Source organism: Salmo salar, chromosome 09 (genome assembly GCF_965601325.2).
Source record: "Salmo salar chromosome 09, fSalSal1, whole genome shotgun sequence".
Classification (NCBI taxonomy): domain Eukaryota; kingdom Metazoa; phylum Chordata; class Actinopteri; order Salmoniformes; family Salmonidae; genus Salmo; species Salmo salar.
The window spans coordinates 25,147,818-25,159,889 of NC_138299.1; the positions used below are offsets into that span (position 1 = coordinate 25,147,818).

The window sequence follows — 12,072 nt, forward strand, 5'->3', positions numbered from 1 at the left end:
TCTCCCTCCCATTCCCTCTATCCCTCTGTCATCTGCAAGCTAAAATAGCCTGAGCAGATTTTTTTTTCTCCTTTTGTTCCTTCTCAGGGAGACGTTTGGCACACAGACGATCGTGGTCCAACTTTCATTTCCTGAAATATTTTTTTGAGGACCCAACAAGGGTATTTTATCCTGTGCTGGCATATGGGAATGAGGGGCGAGGGGAGCGGGGAGCGGGGAACTGGATGGAATCTAGATTTCTGGGACTTGTCTCTCTCATGTCACCAAACAAACACAAACTACATTTTTCACCGGAATCTGAGGGGAGGAAGGGGTGTGATTTAGGGCTGGGGGGGTCACATAAGCTGTTTGTGAACCCTTGGGGTAGGTGGGTGACGGCCCATGGGACAGTGGGGTATATTTCATTATCCCATATCCCATAACACTTCCTCATGTTGTGTCTGCCTGTGCCCCTTACGCCCCCGGGGCCATTGCATGCAGCCAGGTAACATTATCTCAATCATGCCTCTCTAGGGATGGTTTACTAAGGATAGTAATATTTGTAGTATTTTTTATTGTGGAATAATGTTATTGCTTTTTAGTTTCATGCTTTTCTTTAGTTTCATTTAGAATAATGTGTGGTGCATGTGTATATGTACATGTATTTGTATGTGTGTGCGTATACCTTCTCTGAGGCATATCACAGTAGTGTGCTCAAACTAGAATTGGCGCAGGATAACAAGAGCTGTCAACTTGTGGAAATATTCAGTTCCAACATCCCAGACTGAAGTCACTTTCTTGTGTTCAAAATTCAATATTAGAAAAAAATATCTACGTATCGCTTTTCCTACTAAGGTCCCAAAATACCGATATCTGATTCTGTGAAACCAAGCTTTGTCTCTGTGAAGGTCGGTTACATGAGCCCAGGCCTTCCAGCTATATTTCTCTTTACAAGCTTTTTTCAAAGGCGTCAGAATCGAGTTCCATCTTGTCCTCCACCTTTTCTATTTGTAAAGATATTAAAATTCCCATTCATTGTCTGCTCTACTTGACACATTTCATTTGACACACAACATGCTATCTTACACAATAATAGCTTGGGTTCATAGCCTGTGCTCCTCCTTGTCTTTGAACTCTGGGTCATGCATCACTCAGCATAGTGAGAGATAGAGATAAATATTTCTTTCACCAACGCTACTAGGAGCTTCCTGTTGTACCAGAGGCTTCCTGCTGGACCACTCTGAGAAGAGACTTTCTATGGCGCTCACTGTTGGCATTGAACAACACACACACAATATTTACCTAGAAACACTACGGAGAACAGCTGTTCAAAGGTTATAGCACTGTATTATAGTACACACTCTCTCGCTCTCTTACACACACACAAACACACATGTTTGTTTTACTATCCTTGTGGGGACCAAACAATTGATTCCCATTCAAAATACCTATTTCCCATAACCCCTAACCCTAACCTTAACCCTGACCTTAACCACAAACCCCTAAACCTAACCCTAACTCCTAACCCTAACCCCTAATCCCTAACTCTAATTCTAACTCTAACCCGCAATTGTAACCCTAACCCTAAACCTAACTCCTAAGCCTAAAATAGCCTTTTTCCTTGTGGGGAACCGCAAAATGTCCCCACTTTGTCTTTGTTTTACTGTCTTTGTGGAGATGTCTGGTCCCCACAAGGAATGTAAAACCAAAAACACACAAACACACACACACACACAGTCTTAGTCTGCTTCTGGGGCAGGCCAGGCCAGGCTGGAGCGTTGTCAGATCCATGCATCATTGGTAAGAAAATCTCCCCACAAGCCCATCAACCCCCGCCCCACCTCCCTCCCTGCGGCAGACCTGAAAAGATCCTTTTGTCCCTCATCACCCCCCTTCTACCCCCATCTCCCCAAGCCCACACCCCTCATACAGTCTGTGGTTATGGATACCTGGGATTGTCTCACATGATGCTCCCATGTGGGGGTAAGGTTATACCTGCAGGCACTAGACCTGAGAAAGCCAGCCCGAGACCAAGTTCCTTACCTTTGGCTTTTGTCCTCATTGTATATGATTGTTTTACTCACTCTGAGTGCTTCCCAAAAAATACATACCAGAGCCCTCTCCCACGCTCTATAGCAGACTGTGTACATTAATTTACTCTTCTTGATGTTTATTTACACCTGAAAAGGCCTTTCCTGACATTGATTTAATGGGACTGCAAGTTATATCCACGAAAAACAAAATGCCCTTCTGACTTCTCTACTGTCCATTAGCAGCTGCTGTTACTGACACCAGTCAGCTCACAGTAGACCTGATGTCACATCCCATCCAGGTCTAGTGCAGAAGGAGCCCAGTGGCTAAGGCTGAGGGCAAGGCTACTCCTCCTAGACATGCTGCACTGCTGCACTTGTGGAATTCTCTATGTGCCAGATAGAGTAGACTGACATTTTCTGTGTGTCTGTGTTAACTGTCCAGTGTAAATGCACAGTGTGTTCAGTTTGAATCGGAAGTGTGGGATTCAGGCGTGATTAAAAGCCTTGTCCGAGTTTCCGCAAGGGATTGAATTGATATTCTATTTATACCCCCTGTAGAGGTGACATTGATGGCTGCATTCCTGTATGGCACATAGTAATCTCCTGTGTATCCGTCCTTTACCGGACATATTGCTCTTAGACTTAACTTGCATGTCTGCTTTGGTCCCTTTGTTATTACCTGTTCGCCAATTCAACCACAGTTTTTCTCTGCCTGCAGCCACATGGGAAATGTCTTGTAATTTGGTCTGAAGTATCTATTTTGTTAGTCAAAGGTTTGCTGCACATTGCTTGTGGGTGGGAGGTAGAGTGCAGATTATTCCTAACCTATTTTTGAGTCACTTAAACTTTTTTAAGACATAAACTTGTTTGTGTGTCTCCTGTGAATCAAATACAATGGGGTCCTGCTTTTTTTGGAGTTCAAATGTGGTCCAAATTTTCTTTCTTATACGATTTAAAGGATACATGTATATACAGGGAATCCTGAGGCATAATGTCAAGTTGCCTTTTGTAGTAGGGTAGACCTAGGGCTAGTATAACATATTATGGGGCACACTCTTTTCATGCCACTTTGATAAAAATAGATTTTCGTAGCAGGTTAAGAGAGCATTTTTGCTAACCCTAATCCTTTTCCTAACCTTAACCTCAGTCTCTTACCCTGCTACATGATTTCTCCTAACCTGCTGCGTAAGATCTCCTAACCTGCTATGAAAAGTCCCTTCCATATCAAAGTGGCATGAAAAAGAGTGTTTCTCAACATATTATTGGAAAACTACTCAAAATGTAACAACCGCATCACTTCACAATATGAAATGCATAGCTGAATGTGGTAAATATTCACTCCACTGTAGAATGCATTTGTTAGTCATAACTGAGAAACAGTCCCAAATGATAACTTCCTCCAGGATGCAGACTGCCCCGGGCCAGGGTTCCTCATGCTATAGAGGGGCATAGACCTGCAATCTTCACAATCAGTCTCTAAAGCTAGCAACAACTGGTTCAGATTAGGCTCAGGAAATCCTTGGTGCTCTATGTTCAAAACAATTCACCCTGACATAAGCCGAATGGGTAGGGGGTGGGGGACAGAGGAGGTTACCAGAATCTTTTCTAGTGCAAGTGAGAAAATCCGTTTCAAAATATGAGCAGATATTTGGTTCAGGCAGTAGGCTATAAACGTTATTGTCCATTGACGATTGCCATATAGGCTAACTCATGCTACTTTAGGTCCTAGTAATGTGGTCCCTATACAAATCAGCCTTGCAGCAATCATTCTTAATATTATTCTAGTAGTGTTATTATTAGTATATTATTTATATTATTGTTAGACAAATATAGTAATATGCTAATAACTAATAACAACAACAAAACTCAGATTAAGCTACTGTTGTTATTCTTGTTGGTGATGGTGGTGTTATAATTAACCATTCAATTTCCACAAGTATTATAGGACATTTAGCCTATAACAAGAGTGATACCAGGGTTCAATAGTAATTGTATTGTAATTCTAACATTTGTGCATGATGTTGAACATATCTGTGTAAGAATGAAATATTACAAAAATATACATCTATTTGTTCTTCTTAATAGGCCACAGATTAATGTAAGATCATCGCGTGTGCGCGCCTTTCACAGATGGTGTGGCTTTCCGGTGGCCCAGAACCGACAGAACAAACACTTGGAGAGAGCAAAGTAAACACTGCAACACAGACGTAATGATCCGCAGCGCTCATGGACCACGGGCGAGAACTAGGCTTCGCCTTAGGCAAAACATGGCTTTAAATATCCTCAACAAAACTGCTCTGTTGTGCATAGCTCATGTCATAGCCCTTTTTACCGATTAGATTTTGGGCCCACATTTTAGACGTTCCCAATCCGGATGTTTTCTAACGTTAGTTATTCTGGATTGCTCATGTGTTTGGTTTCAACGCCTTTAGCATCTCTGAAATCCCACAACATTGAGTGAAAATTAAAGCAACAATTTCCACGAAATATGAAATATGTCGTTTTGGTCCGGAGAGTTGAACAGAGAACTTTGACAGTTGTTCATCCAGAGTGACACACACCAATTCCTCACTATCTCACTCATGTTGTCAGTGAGCAGTGACAAGTGACATTGAGGTCTAAGTAACAACATTTGCTTTTCGAATAACTCCCTCTGCAAAAGTTTAACATATATTATTTTTTATTGTTTCCTGCCATGGCTGTGCGTAACTGTAGAGGCATCAAGGCTACAAAATGGAGGAAAACCTGACCAATATGTTTTGGTTTATTTTAGCCCATATTTTTTGCATGCCCTAAATATCTTTGAGGAATGAATGAATGAATATATAGTATATGAATATATAATGCTATTTATTTTATTGAGTGGATATACAAATAACACACATGAAACAAATGTGACGTCTTTTTTGTTTTATTGGAAACGCATTATTATGATTCTAATGAAAACGTTGTTTCTTAGTTTCCATAGCAGGAAGTTGCTATACATTTAATCCGAACAAAAATATCATAAATTAAGCAAAAGGGCTGTCCAGTTTAAGTGTCTCGTTGACTTAAGAGTTCGTAAAAGGGGGTTGATTGTATATTAACGGGCAGGAGGGTACCTCCTAAATCGGATAAGCGCATAAAGGAATTGCGTTATAGGTGTAACCAAATTTAACGACAGACAAAAGTCAGTCTAGTTATAAGTTACCACAGTTTCATTTCATATATGTAGGCCTATTCAATCTGGTAGAGTTATCAGTCTTTTCAAAGATAGTATCAGTTTGCCTTTAGGAGCCTAGATCCACAAGGCTCGATGTTAGAGGTCCCAGCAACGAGTCTTGGAGTTGGTGCGGGTGTCCGTGCATTCCATGCAGCGGCTGTGCGCCACCGAGGCCGGTCATAGGGTAAGAGGAGACGCCGGGGTGACTCATATTTCCCTGGAGCAAAAGCAAAGAGTTCTGATCAGGGCTTTGTGGTGGAGAGAACTCATCTTCCGAGCTGGACATGAGCGACTTGCCGCCGTCGAGGGGAGACAGCTGGTTCTGTTTGTTGTTGCCGGAGTTATTGTTTTCGCTGTTCTCTCTGAGAAGGGAATATATGTCAAAATTAGTGATGAAGGCCTTTTGGACACAGGTTTACAGAATCTATAGTCTTATAGGTCAAAAACAAGCCATACATTTCAATAATAAGACAACAACAATCCAATACAATATTGGTTTAAACTTTAGGAGAATGCAATTTAGAAAATATTAAATCCGTTTTTATTATTTGTACATTTCAATTGCAAAATGTTAACTTTTGGTCATATACTTTTAATTATCCCATTAGAATAATATATCTTATCATACTGATTCCATATATTGACGACTTAAACTCGTGACCTGTAGCTCCAATTGTATATGTAACATCTAAATAGCTATAACTTCTTCAGATGCCAGAAATGTTTAGAACACTATCGAAATAATGATAGTCAATAGGCTGTCATTGGTTCCATTTCAAATGGGCTTATCACACTAAATGTTGGAAATGTAATTTACTGTGGATACATTTTAACTTACAATGGACAAAACATTCAGCATACATTTACTCTAATATTAATTGGGCCATCTAAAAATCAGTACAAGGGCATGTCACTGGAAATAAATTAGAAAGTTCGGAATTTATTCAACGAAATTCCAACTGGGAGTTTACGCATGTTCCGTTTATTATATTCTACTATTAACTAATAGGCCTATATGGCAACATTTTACTTTTTGGTCTAAACATACCTTTCTTTAGCTTCTGCGGCTCTGTCTCTCTGGCGTCTGTTTTTGAACCAATTGCTGACCTGCGTAGTGGTCAGTCCCGTGGCCTCGGCCAGCTCCCTTTTCTCTCGCGGGGAGGGATAGGGGTTATGCGTGTACCACTCTCTCAGAACACCCCTTGATTTCTCCTTAAAGCAATAACTGGTCTCCTCGCCGTCCCAGATCGTGCGGGGCAGAGGGAATTTCCTGCGGACCCTATACTTCCCCACGGCTCCAAGCGGTCGGCCGCGCAATTTTTCCGCCTCCACGTAGTGCGCTTTCAGCCACAGCTGCTGCAGCTTGGGATGGTTGTGCGGGGAAAACTGGTGGCTCTCCAGGATCTTATATAGCTCTCTGAAGTTCCCTCGGTGGAAGGCGACCACCGCCTTTGCTTTCAGTACACTTTCATTCTTGTGGAGGTGGTCACACGCTGGGAGAGACCAGAGAAAACGACCGAGCCTCTCCAGGTTCCCTCCTTGTTGCAGGACCTCGCAGACGCAGGCGACTTGCTCCTGGGTAAACCCAAACGAAGGTAGTATTGACATGATGTCGGGTCCCCAGCCCAATCCAGAAGGATGCTGAGAGTCTATATATTCTTCACTGTTATTGTGTTCCAGAACCCAGTACAATCCGCCGGGGCAATATCCACTCAACCCCTGATGCGCACGGGAGATTCGGATGTTGATTGTTGGGACAATTTGTTCCTGTTGGAGATATGTCAGGCTTAAAGAGAGCGCTGCGCGATTCGTTGATTGGCTCTTCCACTGCCCTATACCCTGGCAGCGGAGCAGAACTGAGTTTGCAGCTCCGTTTCCTCCCTGGAGGGAATACGTCAGGGGCTGAAATTGGAGCCCCCCCACCCTGTACTCCTCTCCAGCGTTAGCGGAGGGAGCAGAGGTACCTAAATGCTAATCAATTATTACAGACCGCTTAAAGGGCATTTTTATCATGTTCTCGCCATGTTTTTGGAGAGTTTCAGACAGGGCTTGAAGTTAAGTAAGAGATCGATGGATATAGCTGAAGTAATTTATTGCATCACCATGCATGATTCATTATTGTCACTGTCAACCCCCCTCATCTTGCATTCGCGTTAATAGCACGCAGATTGTGTAAGTCCCTGCTATTTTTCATAGTCTATTAATTACAAGTAGTTTATTTTATGAGGTGATATAATTGTAGAACTTCCTATGATAGTTATACGTGTCATGAGTGCCTGCCACAAAGGTTGGGGCTTTCAGATAGGAAAGAAAGGTAAAGAAACATCCCACTGGGCAAAAACTGGTTGAACCAACGTTTTTTCTATGTCATTTAACCCCAAAAATCTTTGTGATGACGTTGAAACAACGTGGAACACTTATTGGAGTTGCAAAACGTCATCAACTTACAGGCATTTTAACTTAGATCCAATGACATGGTGACATTTTTTGTTGATTTCAAGTTGAATTCACGTTAGTTGAAAACAACAAATGTACATAAAACCTAGACGTTGAAATGGCATCTATGCCCAGTGGGGTGCAAAATTGTAAAGATATTGTAAATAAACTGGCATGGGTTTAAAGCACCAATACTATCCTATTTCAAAAATAACTTAGGACAGTTATTTGAAAGTATGTAAATATTGCATGATGATCTATTGATTAAAGAAAGCTATAGGCCTATACCTTATAATGTAGAAAAGTAGCCTTCTTACACGTTAAACATGCCTCAAATGTAGTATATTTCACTGAGTTTACAACGGACATTTTCCAAAAATAATAATGTGTTATAGATTATGGAATAGATTTCCTTTCATGTTATTTAATGTCCAAATAATAGCCCTAATAAACCCAACGTTATGCTATTCAGTTTGTACATCAGTATTAAAGTAGACTATTGCATTATATTTTACTGGTGTGACTCGACTCCTCTTCATTCATGTGCACCAATGCATAGGCCTACCTGACTGGCTGAACCTAAACATGTGTTACCACATTGATGGAAATGTCCATTGATAATTTATGTATTTGAGTTTTTTTGCAACTTGTCTAATTCTTTCAATTTCCAAAAGCCTTGCCTACACCATTAGGCTTATATTTAATCATTAGGATATTATATTATATCTGTTTTTTTTATGTTGTTTCGTTTCAATTCGCATTAGTCAGTTTTAGACTGGCCTACTATATTGCACTAATTGTTAATTTATTATGGTGTGAAAAGTTTATATTTCTAGGAAATGATGTACATGTATATTCTGGGCTCTCCCAAGGTTATTTTCTTGGAAATCGTCTTTCCCCTGCTGTCGTCAATGTTGTGGCGTGAAACATAACACCTATCCATTAGTACATTAGTGATGTGAGTCACAGGCTCTTGGTCGTTGAGTCGTTATTTTGAAGGATAGATCAAATTCCTTATCTTTCCCAGGTTTTGCAACTTGACTCTCGGCAACACGTTGAGAACTAGACACCCGAAAGAAGCATTTCTAGGGCAGCCAATATTACTTCTGCTGCCCGTTAGGCTACATATTTAACCAATATGTGATATTACTAATGAAATATAGTCTAATTTACTGTTAACATATTTGGTATTCCATACACCACTGCCAGTTAAGGTTTAATCGAGCGTTGATTTTATCAATTGTTTTTGTGGTCGCAGACACCTGCAAAAACAAACTGTAGGCTACCTCGTGCTTCATCAGTCTGGAAATAATGCCTCTTACCATAAAGATTATAATATTGACTTAGGTGCACTTTTTGTAAATGAACCTTCCATCATACAATCTAATTAACGAGGGTATGCAATGAATGAAGTTTAAGACTCAAAGCTTTGCTGAGAACGTATTATGATCTCAACATAACTGCCTCCTGATGAACTTCCGGCCAGATATAATTGCTCGACCTTCCCAGTTGTACTGATTATAAAGGAAAACAAAATCAAACGAGCATCCCAAGTAGCCTAACGTCGGTTAAGAGATGTGCATTCTGTCATGAAAATCAGACAGTACAATAAGATATTAATTAAGTTGGGATAGGCTACAATCGAAAACAAAGGCCACATCATTTTGCAGTTAATAAAAGGTGCATATTGTGGTTGGCCTGCCGGTCCTCGACATTAGGCCTACCTATGGGGTGCGCTCCGCTAAGTTCTCAAACCCCATGCACCAGCAAATGAGCCACTCGCAGGTTTCTCTAATATCTCTACCACATTGCGCCGCGCCTCCTCCTTTAACCGGAGAAGCCAGGGGGACGTGCTCGATCTCAGGTCGTGATTATTTCAAGATGTGGACACCCCTCCAATGCCCAAGAGAAACGATGACGACTGGCCACGTCTCTGCACACAACGAGAGGGAGAAAGAAACCGAGCCACAAAAACATAAAGCACTTCATAAAAACGTCACCATATTTCATATCAAACCGTCTATATGTGGCGTTTTGTGAGTGAAGCTTTTTCTTCATAAAAAGGGGAGAGAGTAAAATTATGAAAGTCCAGCAAGGCCGGCTTAACACAAACAATAGGCTAGCAGATGGGTTTCGCTAAATCAAAGCTGCTATTTCAGCTGTTGACTGGAACAATGCTGATACTGTTCAAATTGGCTGAAAAATATGGAATGTATGTAGTCCAGTGGCTTTCCTTAAGATATCTAGCCTACTTGGATAAATCAAAATAGTTCGAGACCTAATAATTGCTGTAAAACGTTTTTCAATTAAAAAGTGGGCCTATAATATTTGCCACCCCGTACAATTCGTTGCATAGGACTATAGGCCTATATATATTCAAACTATGCAAAGTATGCAACAAGCATTCTTAAACAAACATGTATTTTGTTAGGTTACATCAAATCTGTTTTAGATTGTCTATATTTGTATAACCCAATATAGGCTTAGGCATATGTCGTGTCTGTATAAATGACAATATTGTATTATTGTTCTTTTTTAAATATATAATTGATCATTTAACTCACTCACCTGTGACGAAATGATGTGATTCATTAATTACCACGACTTGGATTTTATTTATATTCTGTTAGTTTGTAATGGCTTATAGGCTCAGCCCTACATAGGGCCTATATAGTAAAAATACAAGCCTATTCATCACTTTAAGTGCAATACTCCGAATTAGTTACTGCTTTCTCAAAACACAACCGTTGACATGAATGAGTAAATCAAATTGCAGCCGCAATTATCAGCGTAACATAAGATCCTATCAAGTTAGAAAATTAGGCATTTTATAACAGCACTGCGGTCACCCCCAATCAAAATCATTACGGCTCACTTTCCTCGCAAGGCCAGCGCATAGGCTACGAAAGGTTTTTATACAGCAGGTCAGTAATGCTTTGGTCCTCTTGTTAAAATATAATTCGATTAAGAGGCTTTACCGTAGGCCTGTACGAGTTCTATGTATTAAAATAACCACAATGTTTTGTCGTGTTGTCCTCATTTTGTAAACCATTTGAAACCATTGGTTTCAGACAACGTGTAAGGTTATTGGCAGGGAGGGGGCGCCATCTTATAAACGACAATCCAACTGCCTTATGCACAGATCGAGATGTGATATATTCACAATGCCTTATTTTCAGTGTTAATGTGCTAAATTATATTTTACATGAATTTAAAATGTCTATGAGTGTTGGAAACACAACTAATAAAACATATATTGGGCAGGTGACATTCGGCATGGCGAAAGAAGCTGTCATGCTTGAATGGCTTTTAGACGAAGTCTAACTCCTCAATAGTCATATGAGTCTTATCTGCGTCGCTCCTGTTACAAAGTGGTGTGTTTCTCTGGGAAATACCACCTGATCAGTGTGGTGTGGAGATGATGCGGCCTCCCAGCTGTTGCCTCTCTCTCAACATATTCAGTGTGTGTGTGTGTGTGTGTGTGTGTGTGTGTGTGAGTGAGGGGGAGAAAGAGAGAGATATAGAGATGGATGGAAACACACGGGCACGTGTAATCAGGGGACGTTTACTAGTCCACGTTTGGACCGTTTTTACGCATATGTTATACGTTGCCCTTTTACCGCAGAACCGACCATTAAATCGCCCCAGGTCGCACCTTTCCCCTTCTCTTTGATTGTGGATGATGGACTGAACATGTGCAGATATTTTCTCACGCCTGATAACTCTATTATCTGAAGTCGAAGTTTAAAACTGCTTTGTGGTTTTGATGGTGAAAACAACTAGCCTAACCTCTGTCATTACCAACGGATTTTACGCACAGACACATCTCACATCGTAAACACCGTAGAATTCCCGTTTTCACTAACAAAGCATAATTTTACTTATATTTACTAACTTTACTTTCATTTATTTACTTCTCTCTTTCGGAATCAACAAATTCATCTCAGTGGGGAAAGTATTGGTGGTGGGTCTGTTGGAGCTGTGCGGCACCCAGCGACCCCTGGCCTCTCATTAGTGAGTGGGACGTGGATCAGCGCAGTACCGCGCTCCCCAGGTCATGTTACATATGGCTTGCAGTCTGCTGCACCGCATTAAATGTCATCTTTGAAACTATCCAAGAGATCAGAGGTCACCGTTTTTAATAAGGCCTCGGTTCTGGGGGGTTCCCTTCTTTTACTGCTCACCCTTGCATGTTTTACAGTGCACGTTTTAAATTGCGGAAAAAATGATAGGCCTACATCTTTTTTCTTCTACTTTTTGGTAACATTATTATGTCGTTGGATTGGACTGTACTTGATCGTAAACGATAGCTGCAGGACGCATTTTATACAAACAAGTGTGTAATTTTAAAAGTGATATATTTTTGGAAAAATGTAATATGCAATACATCTATCAAGGTTGACTTGTAAGCTACTGTAATTA

General features: G+C 40.7%; 1 protein-coding gene across 1 annotated transcript; it reads right to left on the reverse strand.

The window, feature by feature from the left end:
- Positions 1-4,907: 4,907 nt before the first annotated feature.
- On the reverse strand, positions 4,908-6,933 carry six1a (SIX homeobox 1a). The gene is made up of 2 exons (NM_001139628.2): positions 6,263-6,933; positions 4,908-5,576 (listed from the first exon to the last, which is right to left on the reverse strand). Exons 1-2 carry the CDS (start codon positions 6,820-6,822, stop codon positions 5,282-5,284), a joined length of 855 nt encoding a protein of 284 aa, NP_001133100.1. The 5' UTR covers positions 6,823-6,933; the 3' UTR covers positions 4,908-5,281.
- Between the last annotated feature and the right edge of the window lie 5,139 nt (positions 6,934-12,072).

What these genes read in the sequence shown, in the direction of transcription:
- six1a (NM_001139628.2), bottom strand. Translation starts at nt 6,822, where the DNA reads ATGTCAATACTACCTTCGTTTGGGTTTACCCAGGAGCAAGTCGCCTGC. An exon ending in GCCGCAGAAGCTAAAGAAAG is followed by an intron (nt 5,577 to 6,262) that starts GTATGTTTAGAC and finishes TTCCCTTCTCAG; the next exon opens with AGAGAACAGCGAAAACAATA.